We start from the raw sequence: 19,269 nt of genomic DNA, 5'->3' as shown, positions 1-19,269 counted from the left end.
CAATAAGATGTAAACTCCATGAAATCAAGGATGCTTTCTGTTTTACTCACTACTGTATTATCACTTCTTAGAACAGTGCTTGCCTTATACTATATGCTCAATAAGTATTTTTTGAATGAAACAAATAAATGAACCTCTACAAGAAAATGCTATAAGGCTATTAAAATCATGTTTTTGAAGAATATTTGACATGAGAAAATATTCACAATATATTAGTAGAGATCATACAAACTGTGTATGTAAGTTATCCTAATTTTGTGTTTAATGAGTTCTATTTTAAATGAATAATGCTGCTATGTGTTTAGAAAAAAGACCTGGAAAAATATAGATTTAATTGTTAATAGTGGTTACCTTCTTTGTAGGATGTGATTAAGATGTATTTCCACTGTCTATATTTTTTGTTTAAGTGCTTTTTAAATTTCTAACAAAAATGCATCCATAATATTTTTTTTATCCATAATATTTTTGATAATTTTTTTAAAAAGAAAAAAAATACATGTTTAGAAAAAGCTTTAAAGAATACAAGGTAACACTGGTTATTTTGGGGTGATGGATGCTTCAGTAGTGTTGCAAAACTACCCCAAAATGTAATGGCTTAAAAAAAGTTAATTTTGCTGAGGAATTTGGGGACAATTCAGTGGGGTAGCTTGTCTCTAATCCACGAGGCATCAGTTGGGATGGGGGCTGGAGGTTTCACTCCCTAAATGGCCTCTTCACACACAAGTTGGATGCCTCAGTACTCCCTGGCCTCACTCTATCTCCACATGCTCCCTCATCCTTCAGGAACCTTCCGTGTGCTCTGTAAATCTCACAAAATGCTGGTCTCCCAATAACTGCACTCCTGACACAGTGGCTGGCTTCCAAGAGGCAGGAAGCGTGAGCCTCTAGGCCACAAAGGGGCTCTGTGCAGAACTAGCAGAGAACCACCACATTCTGCGGGTTAAAGTCATCACAGAGCCCACACTCAAGGGGGTGGAGAAACAGACCCCACCTCTTCATGGGACAGCGGCAAGGTCACAGGTCAGGAGAGCCCGTGAGATGGGAGACACTGCTACGGCCATGGTTGTAAAACGCACTGCCATGGCAGGGTTCAGGCAATTTTGGGTTTCTTCACTGCATCTGTCTGCATTCTTCCAAATTTTGTAAAAGAAGCATGCATTACTTTTATAATCAGAAAAAAAAAAAAAAGCTCTTTAGAAAACATGGCACATGATCAGCAGGCAACCATCAGTGCAAGGTCAGTTTTCAGTAGCTGAGCCTTCCTGTGACCACCGCCCCCACACCCCATGGCTCATTTTCTTTCAGTCTGGACCCTATTTCTAGGTGATCAATCAGGAAAGGTGTAGGAGAGGAGCGGTCACATCACTGAGCCACACCTCAAATGCTGGGCATTCTGACTTTGTGGTATTTCCCGTCATTCTATATAAGGCCTCTTTCCCTCAATGCCACTTCTTTGCCTTTGAAGAAATCAAATTCTTTTTTTGCATGACCATAAAGAAAGTCTGTAACACTGACTTCTATTAACAAATATTCACTGAGGCACCATTCAAGAGTCGGCTAAGTAGTGTGATACTTATTAAGCACCTTCTGTATGTAAAACATAATATTTAAGTCAGGAATTAAAAGGTATACAAAATGTACCTTATAATTAAGGGTATATTTAATAAGGTTATTTACTGCCTTCAAGTTTATATTCATGGGATGAAATATAAGGAAATAACCAGCTATAACATACAAAGCAAAAGGAAATAAACCTTAAAATAGATTCGTGAGCAAAGTGTTGTAGGAACCAAGAGGGACTTGGGTTTAAGAGAAAGGCTTTGTGCAAGGCATAGTATTTGAACTGAATTTAAGATTCCTCTGTTCATGGGATTCTCCAGGCAAGAATACTGGAGTGGGTAGATTCCCTTCTCCAGGAGATCTTCCTGACTCAGGGATGGAGCCCAGGTCGCCTGCATTGGAGGCAGATTCTTTACCACCTGAGCCACCAGAGAAGCCTACGAAGGAAAACATGGATTTGTTTGACAAGAGAAGATCAAGGGATTCCAGGTTGAGAAAATAGTAAAGATTTAGAGGTGTGAAAATATCAACTTGGGCTTCCCTGATGCTCAGAATCCACCTGCCAATGCAGGAGACATGGGTTAGATCCCTGATCCCAGAAGATCCCACGTACCTTGAAGCAACTAAGCCTGTGAGCCACAACTACTTTTTTTTTTTCACCACAACTACTGAGCCTGCGCTGTTGAACCCAGGAGCTGCCCCCACGTTCAGAAACTACTGAAGCTTGTGTGCCTAGAGCTGGTGCTCCAAAACAAGAGAAACCACCTCAGCGAGAAGCCTGTGCAGTGCAACTAGAGTAGCCCTCAATTGCTGCAACTAGAGAAAAGCCTTCACAGCAATGAAGACCCAACACAACCAAAACTAAATAAAATTAAAAAATAAAATATTGGCTTATTTTTAGGAATACTGAGTAGAAAAGGAGAGTTGGAGCCAGATAATGAATACTCTGACTGCCAAACTCAGGAATATAGGCCACTCTACAGGTAATTGTCTCCTGAAGACTTTTGGAAGGTAAAATATTTGATCAACTTGCATTTTGGTTTGTATTTTGGAAGTGGTATATACAGTGATTTGGAGAGGACAACTGAGGCAGGGAGACTAGCAATGAGGCTGTAACTACAAAATTTAAAAAAGAAAGGGAGGTGAGTCTAATTATGGCAAAAGGAGAGAAAAGTGGGTGGTGATGGTGATGCATAGGACCTGGAAGTGACTGGGTTTATTGGGAAGGGGCAGGAGAACTGATATAACTAAAGGCTTCTAGCCTGAAAGACTTAAGGAAGTCAGAGGAGCCACTAATTAAGACCAGGAACACTGATTTTCAAAAGGCTGTTTGAGGGGCTTGGGAGATGCTCAGTGGAGACGCTCAGCAGGCAGCAGAGATTGGTCCTAAAGACAGGCCAAGCCCATAGTTGAAGGTCTGTCACTGGGCTGCTGGGAGTCAAAGAATCCAGGCAAGAAGAACAAAGGGAGAGGGGAGAAGGCAGGGCAATGCCTCCTCCTAAAGGGACAAAGCAGGTTACAGAGGTGGGAGGAGACCCAAGAGATAAAGAGAGAATAGAACTGAAGGAGGGGAAGTCAGTGTCACATGCAGCTGTGAGCTTTGCTAGGATGACCATGCAGGGCTCCTCCTGCTGCCCTTGTTACCCTTCTTGGAGGGCAATTCCAGTGCATCCAAAAAAGTGGTTGCTTACCTCGATGCCATCCAAGAGAACTTTCCATAACGCTGAGAACGCTCTATTGAATATGTTTGTGTAGCCACAGGCCACAGATGGTGACAAAGCACTTGAAATGTGACAATTGAGGAACATTTTAACTTCAGAGCTGAGCTCCTTAATTTTTAAGACACTAGTTTATAAAAAGGGCTGGGTTTAAGTTATGATTTCTGATGGCTCAGCAGTTCAGTTCAGTCACTCAGTCATGTCTGACTCTTTGCAACACGGAGTTCATGATATCATGGAGGATATGTCTCTATGGTGTGGACACAAGCACAGAGATAACTAAAGAATGTGGTATGCTTGCAAAACATTTCTCAATGGTTTTTTCCTGGAAGATAAGATAGACATTATGCTCCCAGTTTTTCTGAGGAAGAAGCTGAGATTCAGGCAGGAAGAGCAGCATGTCCAAGTTCCTATGGTCATCCATGGGAGGTGATGGGTGGTCCTCCCAGTGCCTGCAGTCAGTTATTCCTGTCACACCAGATGAAAGTCAGCAGACAAGAGCAATGGGAAAGGACATGCAGAAGGTGACTTAGATGGAGCCAGTTGGATGGATGGAGACCTCAATAATGCCCATGAGTGGCTGTGAAGAGCCTGAAAGACCCAAATTGAACACAGATGAAGGAAATTGTATGCTTGAAACAGGGGAGCTGTGTGAAATTAGACTGAAAAGGTGAGCATGTGATTAACATCAGTGACAGATTGAGTCAGAGTACAAGTCAGGATGGATCAGGAAAATCCTGCAGGTAGTTAGATATTTGGGAGGTTCTTCCAATGTAATCCCAGCTTGAGGAGCTGAGGACCTGGGTTAGGGGCTGTTCAGTTGCTCAATCATGTGTGACTCTTTGTGACCCCATGGATCACAGCACACCAGACTTTCCTGTCCATCACCAATTCCCAGAGCTTGCTCAAATTCATGTCCATCAAGTCAGTGATGCCATCCAACCATCTCATCCTCTGTCATCCCCTTCTCCTCCTGCCTTCAATCTTTCCCAGCATCAGGGTCTTTTCCAATGAGTCAGTTCTTCACATCAGGTGGCCAAAGTATTGCAACTTCAGCTTCAGCATCAGTCTTTCCAATGAGTATTCAGGACTGATTTCCTTTAGGACTGACTGGTTTGATCTCTTTGCAGTCCAAAGGACTCTCTCAAGAGTCTTCTCCAACACCACAGTTCAAAAGCATTAATTCTTCAGTGCTCAGCTTTCTTGTGGTCTAACTCTTACATCCATACATGACTCCTGGAAAAACCATAGCTTTGACAAGATGGACCTTTGTTGGCAAAGTAATGTCTCTGCTTTTTATATGCTGTCTAGGTTTCTTAAAGATTTTTTTCCCAAGGAGCAAGCATCTTTTAATTTTGTGGCTGCACTCACCATCTGCAGTGATTTTGTAGCCCAAGAAAATAAAGTCTGTCACTGTTTTCATCGTTTCCCCATCTATTTGCCATGAAGTGATGGGACCGAATGCCGTGATCTTCATTTTTTGAATGTTGAGTTTTAAGCCAGCTTTTTCACTCTCCTCTTTCACTTTCAAGAGGCTCTTTAATTCCTCTTTGCTTTTTGCCATAAGAGGTGGTGTTATCTGCATATCTGAGGTTATTGATGACTCAGCAGAACTGATACAAAATAGTTTAAAAGCTTTCTGCATACAACATGACATATTGAGAAATGTTAGAATGAGTACCCTTCTGAATGGGCACTTAATTCTCAATAAGTTAATCTGAATGAATTGGCAGAAAGAGCAATTACATTGTTTGGATTGCTGAGAACCCTCAAGAAACTGTTCATTTAAAACATATTTCTCCACAACCATCGATCTCACTACAACCCTTCCCACTTCCAACTCTTATTAGCAGCACAGGAGCTTGATTTGGTGACCATGCCCAGGACACAGGCTGCAAGGACTTTGGCCCACCATAGTGAATCAAGGCAAGGTGTACTCCATATCCCGTGCAACCAACCAGCTCCACTACTGGTCCCTCCCCTCTGTCACTTCACTGCTGGATATTCAGATCCAAGTTTCCGTGACTCCAAAGCCACTCAAAGACAGCTTATTCCCCTCCCAGAGAATTATTTTCCACACCAAGAGTTTTAGAAAATCCAAAATAATTTTATTCACTTTTTCAGATTTTTGCTTCCACAAGGTGTTCAGCAAACATGCTAAGGCGACAGAATGTCTAGTTGGTCACGACATGCAATGCTGACCATTCAACAGATGACAGCAGTGACCACGCCCACCTGAGCTACTGGCCCCACGGCACAATCAAGGTTGGCGGGAACACACCAAACCACACGGCAATCAGCAACCTGAGGTAGGTCTCTTTACAGTACAAAAACTTCTACACCAGTGTGAGACACTGATTAGCAAGAGCTGCTTAAAGTCGCGGACTTTGGAGAGAGGAAGAGACTCTGCGGCAACCGCAGGAAGAAAGGAAAACAGACCCACAAAATCCTGAACCCTGTCACTGAACTGTGGGGGTGTGGGGCCAGGCAAATGAAGAAGGACCATTGGGCCAAGCAGCAGTGGGCTCCGGGGCTTGGAACCAATGGTTTCAAGGAGCCAGAGAGCTCTGTGCGTTGGCCAGCGTTGGGAACCTGAGGCAGTGGGACACTTGGAGCAGACTCAATGCTTGCTGAGAAGCAACAGCAGTAAAGAGGAAGGCAGGAGGGACACTCCCCCTTTGCCGAGGAAGGTTCTGTGATTCTCGTTCCCGGTGGAGGGAGGAGAGGGGTCTGGGACTTTGACCCACTGCTCTCCCAACAGAAACAGTGAGGTGACAACAGGACAGAAAGCAGGAGCCCTGAGAATTCACGGTGCTCTGCGCGGCTTCCGGTGGCCCCCGCTCTGCCCCACCCCAGGGTGGCTGCTGGGAAGGCAGCAGGGGGGCCGCTGGAGGGCCGGCTACTGCTACACTCCTTCCTTTTGGACACCCAGAAATCCTGGCACCGTGAAACAGCCAGCTGGGGAAGAACGCACACTACCTTCCTATAGTCTAATAGCAAAACCAGACCTCTAGTGCAGCAGACTGTACAAAAATGATAGAAAGGAATCTGCACTGTTCTTAGCACAGTGCTTATTTTAATATAAAATAAACAGCTTACATTTTCACTGGAAATATAGGCTATGTACAGAATTATATATAGATATAGCTACACGTATAAAGCTTCATTATAGGCCTCTGATACATATATAATAACGGTTCCCTGAACCTTTTAGAGTGCAATTAAGAACGAAAACTAAATTTTGTTTACATGAATATGGAATAAATACAATAATCAAAATAGGACTCTCCCTAAAAGTGAAACACACAAGCCAATCCTGAACTGCTGTGCGAAAGATAAAATCGGGAAAGGCAAGGTTTCGGCAGGAGGATGCGGTGAGGGGCCCGCCCCAGGCAGGGAATGGCAATGCTCCAAAGAAAAGAGACGTGGGCAGTACTGGGGGAGTTAGCCCTTGACGGCGATCTTGTTCTCTGCAGCAGCAAACATGGCGTAGAACCGGGAGCTGTCGTTGGAAAGAAGGACCGATGGGGTGTCGAATTCCACCACCTGTAGAGGAAGGAGACAGCATCAGAAGGTGACTCGGGGACACTCGGGGTGTCTTACAGGATCCACTGCTCAGGAAGGGGGGAAAAGCCCCAAGCCCCCTGAAGATGGAATCAAGGTGGCAATTTGGCTAGCTCTGCCACGCCCACCTGGGTTCTCTCTCTTCAACTCAGTCAATTATCCATTCCCATGATGGACTACTAGGCAGTCACCAGAAATCACACTGCAGTAGAAAACAGAACAGTGTGCTGGCAGAACCTGTCTCCCAGACAGAGGCTACATACTCACTCCCCCAGGCTCCCTTGCTGCAGGGCAAAGGTATGTGATTGGACTCTGGCCAAGGAGTGATAACAGGACATCTCCTGTGATGCTCCTAGGAAAGGCTATCCTGTCCAATAGAGACAGGCATAGGACAAAGTGTCTTCCTGGGGGCTGGCCATGTGATGGTATGAGGTTGGGTGCCAGAGCAGACACCCTGTACAGTAAGGGGGGGAGGCAGACACTGGCTCTCTTATGGGATAGGCAGGGTTTAAGCAGGTCCACATGGGAGAGCGAGCAGAGGAAAGGGCATTTTAGGTAGATGGAAATGTATGAGTAAACACAGAGGTGGGAACGCTTAGGGGACCCAAGGTGGTTTATAGCCAATAGCACTGCAAGGAAATAGCAGGAAATGAAAAAGCCTGGGGGCCAGTATGTGGGAAAGCTGGGAGCAGCAAGAAATTTGGCACCACTACCTGACTGCAAAAAGCAGACGTGTGGTGGCTGGTCTCAACAGCTTTGGAAAACCCCTGTGACTGAACTACAAGGTACACGTGCTCTCTGACCTAAGTCAAAGTGTTACTGTTGATAAGCAACAAAAGAATGGGTAGCAAAGCATAATGAGAACCCAACAGGCATGCTCCAGACTCAATCTCTTGATTGGGAGGGCTGCATCCCATGCAAAAGGAACCAGGCTGGAGTCACTATGGCTGCTTATCTGAATGCTACCAGGGCCATCAGCCCAATCCTGCCAGGGGCCAGTTCTCCTCCCATACAAGGCCACGTGCCAAACCAAGATCCCTTGGGGGCTCAGTACCTGCCCCTGGGCCAGCACCATAATCCTATCAGAGCCTAGGACTGTGTGTAGGCGATGGGCAATCGTCAGCATGGTGCAGTCAGCGAACGCTTCTCGGATGGTCTCTTGGATCAGTAAGTCTGTCTCGGTGTCCATGGCAGCTGTGGCTTCATCTAGAATCAGAATCTGCCGGGGAAGAGAGGAGAAAGAGGGATCCAACCAATTCCTTAAGCGTTCTAGTTAATCTAGGTTTCACCAAAATGTGTTTTAGGATTTGAATTTTATATCATACATTGTTTTTTTCTAAATAGGTACACACAAATTTAAAAATACTGTTTTGTTTAGAACTGATATAACTTCAAATTTATATGTTTGCCTTGATTTCCACAAATACAGGAAATACTGATCTAACAAACTACTTGCCTCACTTGCTCTGTGACTCTGAACAGTGATTTTTCTGAACTTCCCTTTTCCAGTTTTATCATGAGGGAACTGTATCTGATGATCTGGACATGTCTTACAGTTTTAAAATCTCTTATGTCTATGGCTTCCAATACTACAACTACTCACAGGACAGAAACAAGGTGCCCCTGGAAACTGAAGGCTCGAGGCCATTAAAAATAAAAACAAAAAAGCAAACGAAATATCCATATACCCAAATTGTGTCAAGGTTAAACATCTCTCGTCATTCTCTTAAAAAAAGTGCCACTGAGTGACTTCCCTGGTGGCTCAGTTGTAAAGAATCCACCTGCCAACACAGCAGACATGGGTTCAATCCCTGGTCCAGGAAGATGCCACACAGCAACTAAGCCCAAGTGCCACAACTATTGAGCTTGTGCTCTAGAGCCCAGGAGCTGCAACTACTGAAGCCTGTGAGCCCTGGAGTCCCAGCTCAATAGGGTTGTTGTTCAATCACTCAGTCATGTCCTTCTCTCTGCAACTCCATGTACTGCAGCACGCCAGACTTCCCTGTCCATCACCAACTCTCGAAGCTTGCTCAAACTCATGTCCATTGAGTCAGTGATGCCATCCAACCATCTCATCCTCTGTTGTCCTCTTCTCCTCCTGCCTTCAATCTTTCCCAGCATCAGGGTCTTTTTCAATGAGTCAGTTCTTCATATCAGGTGGCCAAAGTACTGGAGCTTCAGCTTCGGCATCAGTCCTTCCAATGAATATTCAGGACTGATTTCCTTTAGGATGGACTGGTTAGATCTCCTTGCGGCCCAAGGGACTCTCAAGAGTCTTCTCCAACACCACAGTTCAAAAGCATCAATTCTTCAGTGCTCAGCCTTCTTTATGGTCCAACTCTCACATCCATACATGACTACTAGAAAAACCATAGCTTTGACTAGACGGACCTTTGTCGGCAAAGTGATGTCTCTGTTTTTTAATATGCTGTCTAGGTTTGTCATAGCTTTCTTTCCAAGGAGCAGGCGTCTTTTAACTTCATGACTGCAGTCACCATCTGCAGTGATTTTGTAGCCCAAGAAAATAAAGTCTGTCACTGTTTCCATCGTTTCCCCATCTATTTTCCATGAAGTGATGGGGCCAGATGCCATGAGCTTAGTTTTTTGAATGTTGAGTTTTAAGCCACCACAATGAGAAGCCCACACCCAAGCCCAGCGACAAAGATTCAGTGCAACCAAGAAAAAAAAAAGTGCCACTGGGCTCAGAGACAAGAATGCCTTTGGACCTTATGCCACAGGCAATGGCTATTCCTCCATCTTCCTGTGCTTCTGCTGACCCCCTCCTCGGCCACCCACCAGACTGCCTTACCTTACAGTGACGGAGTAAGGCTCTAGCTATGCACATGAGCTGCCGTTCCCCCACTGAGAAGTTATCCCCATTCTCCATCACTTCAGATTCAAGTTTCAGAGGTAGCTGAGCAATCTAGGGAGAAAGGAAATAGAGATTAGAAGGGTTAAAGAAAAAAAAAAAAAACCCTAAATTTTGAAAGAAAGAAAACAAAGCTAAATTTTGTTAGAAACCCAGTGGCAAAAATAAATTATTCTTAAACAGATGAAAGAATCATTAGCCAAGAATCTGGCTGACCTAGAAAGAACATACAGGTGCGATGATCATGTAGCAGGACCACATTTTCTAAGCCATTCCATATTTCAACTAAACTATCTATTACTTTCATGTCATCAAAATGTCCCAGAAATTCCAATATTTTTATGTCCTGAAATCCTGTCATTTTTGGTCCTGAAAATATGGTCATGCAATGAGAGATGGGGTAAATAAAACTACACTCTTTCTGAAGGCCAAAGCTGTAGACCCATGGCTGTCAAACTTTTCTTCCTATAAACTATAGAACCTGTTCTTCAAATGAAATTGTTTGAAGAAGCCCAATAGAAAGGTCATGAAGGCAGAGCTGACTTAGTTGAATTTGGGCAGGAGATCCTGGGCTGGTGGGCAGGAGATCCTGGGCTGGTGTGCAGGAGCACAAGAGACCCCACTCCAGGCCAGGGCTAATCTTAGTTCGGGGCCCCTGGAGGGGGCCTGCTGAGTTACTCTGAGAGGTTCATATGCATATTGCATGCTTTCTGTGGACTCAAGAAGTGATAAATCTTTTGCACATATATACATGCTTCAAAAGGATGTTGTACTGTTATGATTAATAAAATAGAACTTGATTTAAAAGCATTACTGAACTCTGAGTGGTTGTCATTAATATCTTCTCAATCAGTGGATGATACAATAAAAAGGGAAATATGACCATGGGAGGGAATAAGAGAGGGGAAGTGAGGATAGGGAAATACCGACTTTTATACCCATTGTGAAATGTCTGGGAAGCCCTGCTCTGAAGTGCTCCTCCACAGACATCCTGGAGGTGGCAGGAAAGGCCCAGCTGGACAGAGGCAGCCAGAGCTCGCTGGGAAATGACCATGGCATCACCAAGTTTCCACCCTTGAAATTCTAGCAAAGTTCTCCCTCAGTTCTTTACTTACACATTCTTTCATGTGTGTCCTTTCTAGGGCATCCCAGATCTGGTCTTCAGTGTACTGGTTGAAGGGATCCAAATTTGATCTAATGAGAAACATAACAGGAATTTCTCAGGGATCCAAAACATAAGCAACCACCCTGCACAGGCTGACTGTGGTAAAGGTTTAAACAGTGGGGCTCAGACCCTGACAGCCACAGGTGGAGGCTGAGATGGGAGTGCTGCCACCTGCCTGTCACAGGAATGAGCCTCCCTTTCTTCTTTACAAAACTGCATTATTATTATTATGTAAATGATACAAGTTATTTATAGAAAAATTAAGAAATAGACATAAAAAGTAAAAAAACAACAACCCATATATATATATATATATATATATATATATATATATATATATATGTATATAGGATCTTAGCATGTGGGATCTTAATCCCCTGACCAGGGATCAAACCCATGTCCCCTGCACCGAAAGTGCAGAGTATTAACCACTGGACCACCTGAGAGTTCCCTAAAATCAATATATGTTCAATCACTTATCAGACCCTTTAAACAAACACTGTTAGTATTTTGGCATATATCTTTCTAGATTTCTTTCTACGCATATGCATATTAAAATACATCTTTTATATGTATAAACTCGGAGAAATGCCCTCTCTCTTCTTGCTGCACCAGGGTGAGAGCCCTGTCACTGGGCAGGGGTCTCAATAGCTAGCTGACCAGGAAAAGAGCCGATCCTGCAGGAGAACAAGGAACAAAGCTGAGCAGAGAGGGGCTCAAGAGGAAGGATTTCACTGGCACCAAAACCCAGTTTGGGAACGGTTCTTGCTTAATGTACCAACAGTATCCACTTCAAGGACATTAAGATTGACACCAAAACAACAGGACTAGATAGCTCTTAAAGTGTTAAAGACAGGAGAAGAAGCTCTTTGTCGTGGAGGATGAGGTGAACAGGTGGGAAGAAACAGATATTGGGTGGAAGGTGGGCTGTAGAATTAATTTTGGGTGTCTGGTCTCAATCTAAACATCACATTTGTGGGTCCAGTAATCTTAGAGATATTAAGCATAATTTGCTTTGCTCATAAATTACACTTGAGGTGTGGGAAATAGAAAAACCTTTGGGAGAACTCTAGCTCTGATCCACACTCGTCTCCATGTCTGGGGTGACTAATCCAGGGCATGCAAACACAAGCAGGTCATTACTGAAGAATTCTACCCGAGAGGAGAGTGTGGGCTGGTACATGCCATCTCTGGACTCCTGGGAGACTCACTAAACAGTCCCACTCTCTCGTGTCCCGTCACACATGTGCTTCCTACCACTTAGAACACGAGATCACTCCCCACCTTCTGACGTGAGAGGCACTGGTAAAAAGCAAGGACTCTGGAGCCAGACTGCTAGATTCCTTCACAGCTTCTATCAGTGACAACTGTGTGACACTGGCCAAGTTAGCCTAACTTCTCTATACCTCAGTTTCCTTAAGTGTAAGACAGGGATAAAAGAGCAGCTCTTTGGACTTCGCTGGTGGCACAGTAGATAAGAATCTGTCTGCCAAGAGGGACATGGGTTCGATCCCTGGTCTGGGAAGATTCCACATGCCTCAGAGCAACTAAGCCTATACGCAACAATCACTGAGTCCAAGTGCTGCAACTACTGTAACCTGTGCACCTACAGCCTGTGCTTTGCAACAAGAGAAGCCACTATAATGAGAAGCCTGCACACCTAAACAAATACTAGCCCCCACTCTCTGCAACTAGAGAAAGCCCATGTGCAGCAATGAAGACCCAGTGCAACCAAAAAAAGAAAAGAGCACCTCCTCAAAACGCAATTGTGGGAACTACAATTCATGTATGTAAAGCACTTACAGAAGCACCTGCTGCAGCCCTGGCAGTGTGTATGTGAGAGCTACTATTACTGCATTATTATTACATTGTTCCTGTTCCTGGCCTATGATTATTTTTCAACCTTCAGCTCTCAACTTAGCTGGTGTCTTCAGGACGTGTCTTCTGGCCCTTCAGGCCTGGATTGGGGGTTCCCCCTGCTCACCCTTATGATGGCACACGTCACTGTTTCATTTGTCTCGTTCCTCCATTGGATTAGAATCCCTGTCTGGATCTTATTCACTGTTGTAGCTCAGGTATACTGTCTAATATTTTTTGTAAGAGTAAGAGCCAACTGGGCTTGATCCCTACTCTGCCTCTTACCATCTGCATGACCTTGGACAAGTCACTCCTCAGTCTCCTCACCTATCCAATGGGGAGAAAGTGACATGACATGACCTGGTAGGTTGCTGTGAATATTAGAGATGTGTAGATACAGCACCTGGAACATGGTAGACATTTGATAGCTGGTAGCTATTAAACTGACCAGGGACATGGTCACTTTAAATGCCTGGTTACACTGTTTGGTGGTTTTGACTCTTATATTCAGCACATTTCCCAAGTGGACACAATAATCCCATGATCCTGAACACCAGGATCTGAAATAGTTCCAATGAAGTCCTACCCATGGCAAGTCTAGATGGGGAAGGCTGATCTCTGCAGGCATGTCATCCAGGAAGAACCCCCTCAGTTAAAGAAGGTGGTCCAATTTGTTGATAACCTAAAACTGAAATGGCAGACCACAGGCTAAGTCAAAGTAGAATCTCACCCATTTCTAATAAAAAAGACAAAACTGAAAGATGCTGAAAGCACCTGATTGTCCCTGTCCCTCTAACACTCTGGAGTCTGCACATGCATTGGGGTTGATGAAATCTGTGTCTATGGCTCTCCTTTCCAATCCCCTTTTTAGGGGAACTTTGTACTGATATACCACAGATCAGGGAGAGACTCAAACACGTGTTCTCCATCCCAAGACTGGGGGATAAAAGGTTAATCATTTCCCCCTGATTCAAAACAGACTGGTGGGAATTCCCATGAGGCAAGATTAGCAAGACAATGCTCTGAGAGACATTTATCCAGATAGCAATGCAAGTTTTCATAATAAAATATTCTCTCTCCTATTTGTGTAGTCTAACATGGACTTCCTCATACTTTTATAGCAGAATTCTTAACCCTGGGGATCATAGTAGGGTTCTTAGTTTTGAACCAAAACGCTCAGAGCTCTTTTTTAAAACAAAACAAGGGACACTTCCCTGGTGGTCCAGTGGTTAAGATTTTGCCTTCCAACGCAGAGGGCATAGATCCCGCATGCCTCACAGCCAAAAAAACAAACAAACAAACACAAAACAGAAGCAATATGGTAACAAATTCAATAAAGACTTAAACCCACAAAACAAAGTTCCAGGACTTTTGTGGTGGTCCAGAAGTCCTCATCATCCTAGAAGGGGTACCTACTCCCATGGGAACTCATGATTGGATTTAAACAGGGGTTATGTTTAAAGCACCTGATCAAACACCATGCTTTGCCTGGTCTCCTGCTCCTCACCCTGCACTGTGTTCTCTATACACCTGCCCCACAGGACTGCATGTTGAAGAGTGGCCTATGCCCATTACAGAGAGTCAACTCTTCCTCAGGCAATAGGGTCTGTGGTTTAGCACCCGGTTGCTTTGGATCTGGCTCCTGCTCTGACTGTAGTTCCCATTTAGAGCCAGCAGAACCTCTTCTTGAGTTAGAATCTACCTGTTAGCCAGCTCTGCTAGGTCAATTCCTATTGTGTCTCCATGTACCCAGGTCTAGCCTGACAGCCTGCTCAGGCTCCTAAGGTTTGAGGCCCCACCTTGCCCTGGTTTTATCTCCAAGCTCCCTGAATATGAATATCTGCCTTTTGGGTCTCAGAACACTGCCCAGTCTCTACTACTGTGATTTGTTTGCCTGTAGAAAATTTGTGTTTACCTAAGGCTGGAATTCCCAGCACCAATAACTTGATAAACTGCCACCGATGGTTTGACACCTCACTTTTTGGATTTCTGGTTTGGTCCGTCACCTACTGCTCAAATCTTCCCTTTCTCTATATCTTCCTGAAGGACTGCATAATTTTAGGCTTTAGATTTTACCACTTGTTTAGATTCTTCCCAATTCTGCTGAGTTGAGTCCTTTAAGACCTCAATAAATATATGTTCAAGATTGAAGGGTCCATAATATTGGTTTCCAGGAAAGGAATGTGCAGATAGTTTCTCTAGAATTAGTGTAGGAAGTATTCTCTCTCTCTTTTCGCTGTGAGGCTTGTGGGGTTTCCCAAGCCAGGGATCGAACTGGGGCCCTCGGCACAGACAGTGAGGAGTCCTAACCACAGGACTGCCAGGGAAGTCCCAAAGAAATGTTAATATTGTACATTGATGCCTAGCATCATGGGTTGAAGAGTATCCCCCAAAAAGATATGCTGAAATTTAATCCTCAGTACCTAAGAATGTGATTTTATCTGGAAATAAATCAGTGTAGATGGTATTAGGTGAGATGAGGTCAGCCTGGAGTAGTAAAGTAGGATAGACTCTCAATCTAGGACTGATGTCCTTAGAAGAGAGAGGGCTACATAAAGACAGAGACAGGGAGAGGACCCATGTGACAACAAAGGCAAAGACTGGAATGATGAATCTACAAGCCAAGCACACCAGAGATTGTTGGCAAACCACTGAAATGTAGTGGAGGCAAGGAAGGACCCTACAGGCTTCAGAGTACGGCCCTGATGACAATTGATGTCATCCTTCTAGCCCCAGAACTGTGAGAGTCAGGTTCTGTGGTTTTAAACTACCCAGTTTGTGGTACACTGCTCCAGCATTCCTAGCACACAAACACATCCAGTAAATTCATCAGATATGTCTACTAGACAAGCAGGAAGCAAACCAGAGTGCGGACCCTGCTCACTGAGCAGCTGCCCCATCAGACTCAGCAGACACGTGGATGGGCTTGACCTTCAACCTCGCCCAGGCCCATCACACCAGCCGAAGGAGCCCCCAAGACTAAGCCACGGGTTCCAGATATATAGGGAATATTTACGTGCACCAGCAGGTGTTGTTGTTTAGTCTCTCAGTCATTTCTGACTCTCTGCCACCCCATGGACTATGGCCCGCCAGGCTCCTCTGTCCATGGTATTCTCCAGGTAAGAATACTGGAATGGGTTGCCATTTCCTTCTCCAGGGGATCTTTCCTACCCAGGGATTGAACCTTTGTCTCCTGCATTGCAGGCGGATTCTTTACTGCTTGAGCCATTGGGGAAGCCCCAGCAGGTGGTATACCTACACATTAAGGCAGATCAGACTGATCTCAACAGGGAACTCAATCAAGAATGAAAAAAACAAAAACACATCCTCATTACAGTGGCCAGATGGTCCTGGTCTGACCCACAAAAATGAAAGCAAGCAAAGTTATGTATCCACTGCATCAAGTACTTAGCTGGGTGGATGGACAGAAAGAAAATCTGATAATGAAGGTTATTTTTAACAGTCAGAAGTCCTGGAGTCCTATGTTGCCCAAAGTGTATTTTCATCTTTGGTTTTTTATATTTTACACTTTAACTGCAAACTGGAATCTTCAGGAGATGTACCCACCCCCAATGCTGGTTAATGGCGGTGGAGATACAGTTCCCAAATTTGGAGTCTCTAGGAGGCAGCTGAGGGAGCAGATGATCTAGTTTGCTCTTGCCTTGGGAAACTCATTACAGGTCTTCTAATTTTCTAAGAACAGCAAAAGAATACCAAACGCTGGATATTCTTTGGATTCTATGAGAAACTTGAGAGGATAAAAGAAAGGTAGAATGTCTGGGATTGAATTTGTCCTCAGTGTCTACCACTGACTTAAAGTCAAAATTCCAGCGAGCAGAAAATGAAACTTATATGATTTCCTAGGTTTGCACAGCTGACTGACTAAACAGTGCTCCAAGCTCAATGACTAAAAACACAGGCAGCTGCACCCCAGCCACTGAGCCTGTCCATCAGGTGGCAACACATCTCTGGAGCTGATAACAAACGCCCCCAACTCTAACAAAGGCTGTGCTTCCACAATGTTCCACAAATAGCAGCCAGCAGGTCAATTCTTAACCGTTAACTCCAGAAGCTGAGTCACAGACCTAAATGAAGTACTGTAAAAATGTGAAATGAGCACTGATACTTCTTGGTAGCAGCATATTCATGGGAAGTCTATAACATGTCTTACTTTCTAGTTCTCTTCTAAATGGTGATTTTAAAATATGTTTTTTTTGTCCTGAGCCAAAAATCATTAGGCCAATTTTATTCTCAAAGGCATTCCCGTGGCACCTAAAAATAGAGAGATTTACAGGAAGGAAGAGCAGATTTGGTAATATCTCTCAATTTCTTTAGACTTAAGTCTTCAATAAATTCTAATTCTCTTTGATGCTGTTTGTTTGACCTCATTATTTACTTACCCAAATGAAACGATTTATCATCATCAAAACTACCTGCAATTTGGGAGACCAGGGTTCAATCCCTGGGTGGGAAAGATCCCCTGGAGAAGGGAATGGCAACCCAATTCAGTATCCTTGCCTGAAGAAGTCCATGGGGTTGCAAAGAGTCAGACATGACTGAGTGACTAACACTTTCACTTATCATCATCAACAGAGCCAGTTCGTACTATACAAATTCACTAGTGTTTTAGAGAAATGTCCAAATAAACACATCCAAGAGTACTGACCCCACATAAATGTAGGTAAGAATTCAGTTTATCTACCAAACCTCCTCAAATCAGTGAGTTCAAATGCCATTTCTAAAAGTGGTAGGGGATGGGGGGACAAGTCTGTTTTAAAGACAATTCTGAACACTGTGGTTATTTGAAATTGAAATTAAATTGGTACCCTTTCTTGGAAACTGCTACAAAGTAAAGAGGAAATGGCAATATCATTTTTACAGTGATTTTAAAAAAAGAAATGCTATCTAGGTCAACTATATGGTTGAAGCTATTTTTATTTAGAGAGTCAACTTAAATAGAAATGGACACAAATTATGGAAACCCACTGTTTTTAGGAGGCAAAAGCTTCAGGCTCGCCTGATAAAGTACAGGAAAAGACACTGGGGTTAAACGTATTTCCTTATTAGTTACTGTTATAACAGGTCAAGAGAAGAAATGTTTTCTTTGGCAATCTAGCAGATTTCAGAGAGGGGCATCATTCCAGAGCAAGAACCAAAAGTCTGCGGAAGATACTAGAAAATGAGAAACCATGAGTAGTAATAATGCCTGAAAACCATCGAGAGAACTGCAGCTCTTGAGTGTCCCTAGGAGAGAGGACAGCGAGGCATGATGGTAGCTGCTTCCATGCACAGAATGCTCACCCTCTGCCAGCCTCCACACTTCTATAAACTCTGTACAAATTCATTCAATCATCACAACAACAGATGTTAGTAACATCCCCATTTCATGGAGGAGGAAACAAGCTTAGGAGTGGCTAAGTAACTTGTCTGAAGACAGAGAGTCCAGATCTCTCTGTCTTCTTACCACCCCTGCAGGGCCCTGGGGTCCTGCTTAATTAATGAGGTGACTCGTACTGTGGAACTGCTCTTCCTGCAACAGGGAGTGCATGGTGTTGGGAAAGTGCCGCACCAGAGGCCACTAGATCTCAGTCCCCGGTGGGGCTCTATCCCGCTCACCTGGCCTGCAACACGGCACGAAGCGCCTGGTGCTGAGGTCTCACCTGACAGTACCGCTGAACAGCACCGGCTCCTGGGGAATAATGGAGAGCTTGCTCCGGAGGTCAGCAAGGCCAATGTCACTGATTCTCACTCCATCAATCTTGATGCAGCCTCCACACAACTCCACCAGGCGGAAGAGGGCCATGCCCAGAGAGGACTTCCCTGATGAGTCAGAAGACAGGCTAGAGTCATTCGATTGGCAAATTCTGGGAAGACAAAACTGGCTTCTTCTCAGAGCAACATCATCTAATTTTCTATTTCTATTCAATCATTATTTCGATGGATAATGTAGATAACTCAGATAATGTAGAAAGTGATAGCCAGAAAAACAAAAACAAAAAACCAGGAACTCTCTGGAGCTACCAAGCATATACACTTATACAACATACTGCAGCCTGAGAAGGAGTGGGAGGGACTGTTACACTATCCTGAGAGTAAAATGGAAAAACTTCTCCTTTTCACCTTAGGCACAGATACACAGGGTTTAATGCTTCTCAGGCAAGAACCAAGAGTTAGGAGCTTGAGGCAAGTCAGAGGACAAGCTGTTATCCCTCTTCTGTCCCCTTACCTCAGCAGAGAAAAACAGGACAAGGCCTTTTACTGCCACGAAGCTAGGGAAGGGAGAAGTTCTAGGCTAAACACACCAGGAAAGGAGTTTTGGATTTGAGAAAATGAGTGACTGTAGATTCTCTACCATGATAGGAAAATGTAGAAAAGCAGGTCTGGGAGATAAAATAGCAAGTTCAGGATCACAGTGATAGGCATAATAGCCTTTCATAATTGACTCGTCATTTAAAAAACGATATAAATAATTCAAGCAGCTAACATCAATTTCCCATAATCTCACTACTGCCTTAAAAAAAAATTATGTATGTACA

General features: G+C 44.1%; 1 protein-coding gene across 3 annotated transcripts in view; it reads right to left on the bottom strand.

Annotated features, from left to right (window-relative positions):
• Positions 1-5,364: 5,364 nt before the first annotated feature.
• Positions 5,365-19,269, bottom strand: part of ABCC5 (ATP binding cassette subfamily C member 5) — a 78,157-nt gene continuing 64,252 nt past the window's right edge. For all 3 annotated transcript variants that reach the window (XM_065943404.1, XM_065943405.1, XM_065943406.1), the window contains 5 exons: positions 18,394-18,553; positions 10,827-10,905; positions 9,652-9,765; positions 7,897-8,061; positions 5,365-6,824 (listed from right to left, as the gene is read on the bottom strand). In XM_065943404.1, the coding sequence (XP_065799476.1) occupies positions 6,723-6,824; positions 7,897-8,061; positions 9,652-9,765; positions 10,827-10,905; positions 18,394-18,553 (620 nt within the window). In that variant the 3' untranslated portion in view covers positions 5,365-6,722. The remainder of the gene's footprint in view (positions 6,825-7,896; positions 8,062-9,651; positions 9,766-10,826; positions 10,906-18,393; positions 18,554-19,269) is intronic.

The sequence above is a fragment of the Muntiacus reevesi genome, chromosome 8, assembly GCF_963930625.1.
Source record: "Muntiacus reevesi chromosome 8, mMunRee1.1, whole genome shotgun sequence".
Taxonomy (NCBI): domain Eukaryota; kingdom Metazoa; phylum Chordata; class Mammalia; order Artiodactyla; family Cervidae; genus Muntiacus; species Muntiacus reevesi.
This window is presented reverse-complemented; position numbering and strand designations above follow the sequence as displayed.